General features: G+C 45.3%; 1 protein-coding gene across 1 annotated transcript in view; it reads left to right on the top strand.

Annotated features, from left to right (window-relative positions):
- The first annotated feature begins 851 nt into the window (after window positions 1-851).
- The window catches only part of LOC106577245 (S-adenosylmethionine synthase), a 12,508-nt gene continuing 11,760 nt past the window's right edge, over window positions 852-1,599 (top strand). Inside the window, exon 1 of the mRNA XM_014155171.3 lies at window positions 852-1,167. Within this exon, the coding sequence (XP_014010646.1) occupies window positions 1,098-1,167 (70 nt within the window). The 5' untranslated portion in view covers window positions 852-1,097. The remainder of the gene's footprint in view (window positions 1,168-1,599) is intronic.

The following is a 1,599-nucleotide window of genomic DNA, read 5'->3' as shown; positions in this document are numbered from 1 at the left end:
TCCAGGTAGAACCCTTTTGGGTTCCCTGTAGAACTGTCTGTGAAAAGGGTTCCATTTAGAATCCTCTGAAGAAAGGGTTATACATAGAGCCCAAAAGGGTTCTTCAAAGGGTTATCCAATGGGTTTGTGTGTGTGTGTGTGTGTGTGTGTGTGTGTGTGTGTGTGTGTGTGTGTGTGTGTGTGTGTGTGTGTGTGTGTGTGTGTGTGTGTGTGTGTGTGTGTGTGTGTGTGTGTGTTTGTACCTTGCCACTACTAGGAAATTTGAAAAAGTACACATTTATTGCACAATGTAGCCCAAACAGTTGAAACCTGGCATGCTTTCTAAACCATTACATACTGTGGTACGTAGAATACTTGCAACACTCTTTCAGTTACAACACCCAGAAATAGTGTGACACATAAACTACACAAATATTTCACCTATTTCCCTACCAGTAAAACTAGTTTTTTACATCCAGTAATAATGCCAAAACAATGTAGCTGAAGAAATGTAGTAAACACGATATATTGCATCATATGTTGAAGCCCCCTTCCTTCTCTCTCTCTCTCTCTCTCTCTCTCTCTCTCTCTCTCTCTCTCTCTCTCTCTCCATACCTTTACACAGCCCCAGCTCCAACCTAGTGGAGATCTAACCTAAACCACCCATAGGATAGGGAGGAGGGATATTTTCAAGATAACTCTTTGCTTTCTACAGCACAACAAAGGTTATTGGACTCCAGCAGCACCCCTGTGGAAGACAGAAGTGGAAGATTCCTTCCACCATTCTGGAGTGTGGAGAGAACTAAGGGTTAACTGGGGCTTTCTGAAAAGTTTCAATCCCCTCCCATCAACAACTCCCCCTGGAATGGTCTCACCCAGGGGTTCACATGACGTTTGTGTGCGTGTGTGTGTTTTTTCTTAGCAATATATAGGACCATGTGTAGATAGTCCAGGAGTTCTGTTGGATAGACAGTCAATTGGCAGCAACCCTCTCGCTCTCTCTTTTTTCTCTCTCCCTCTACCTTCTCTCTCTCAAGAGAACGAGCTGGGATATAAAGCTCTCACTGGAAATTTTATCTCAGTTTTTTTAGTGGTTCTGAGCACCTGCCTGTGTCAAAATGAGTGACGCTCTGCTGGATGATGGGTCCTTCATGTTCACTTCGGAGTCTGTTGGAGAGGGACATCCAGGTGAGTGTCCACCTGGCTGTATTCTACCTGCTCTTTACCTGCTCAATATCTTCTCTCTCTCTACCTGCTTTCTATCTACCTGCTCTCTACCTGATCTCTACCTACCTGCTCTCTCTCTACCTGCTCTCTATCTACCTGCTCTCTATCTACCTGCTCTCTCTCTACCTGCTCTCTATCTACCTGCTCTCTCTACCTGCTCTCTATCTACCTGCTCTCTATCTACCTGCTCTCTATCTACCTGCTCTCTCTCTACCTGCTCTCTATCTACCTGCTCTCTACCTGCTCTCTATCTACCTGCTCTCTCTCTACCTGCTCTCTCTCTACCTGCTCTCTATCTACCTGCTCTATCACTACCTGCTCTCTACCTGATCTCTACCTACCTGCTCCCTCTCTACCTGCTCTCTATCTACCTGCTCTCTACCTGCTCTCTAT

Source organism: Salmo salar, chromosome 18 (assembly GCF_965601325.2).
Source record: "Salmo salar chromosome 18, fSalSal1, whole genome shotgun sequence".
NCBI classification, from domain to species: Eukaryota; Metazoa; Chordata; class Actinopteri; order Salmoniformes; family Salmonidae; genus Salmo; species Salmo salar.
This window is presented reverse-complemented; position numbering and strand designations above follow the sequence as displayed.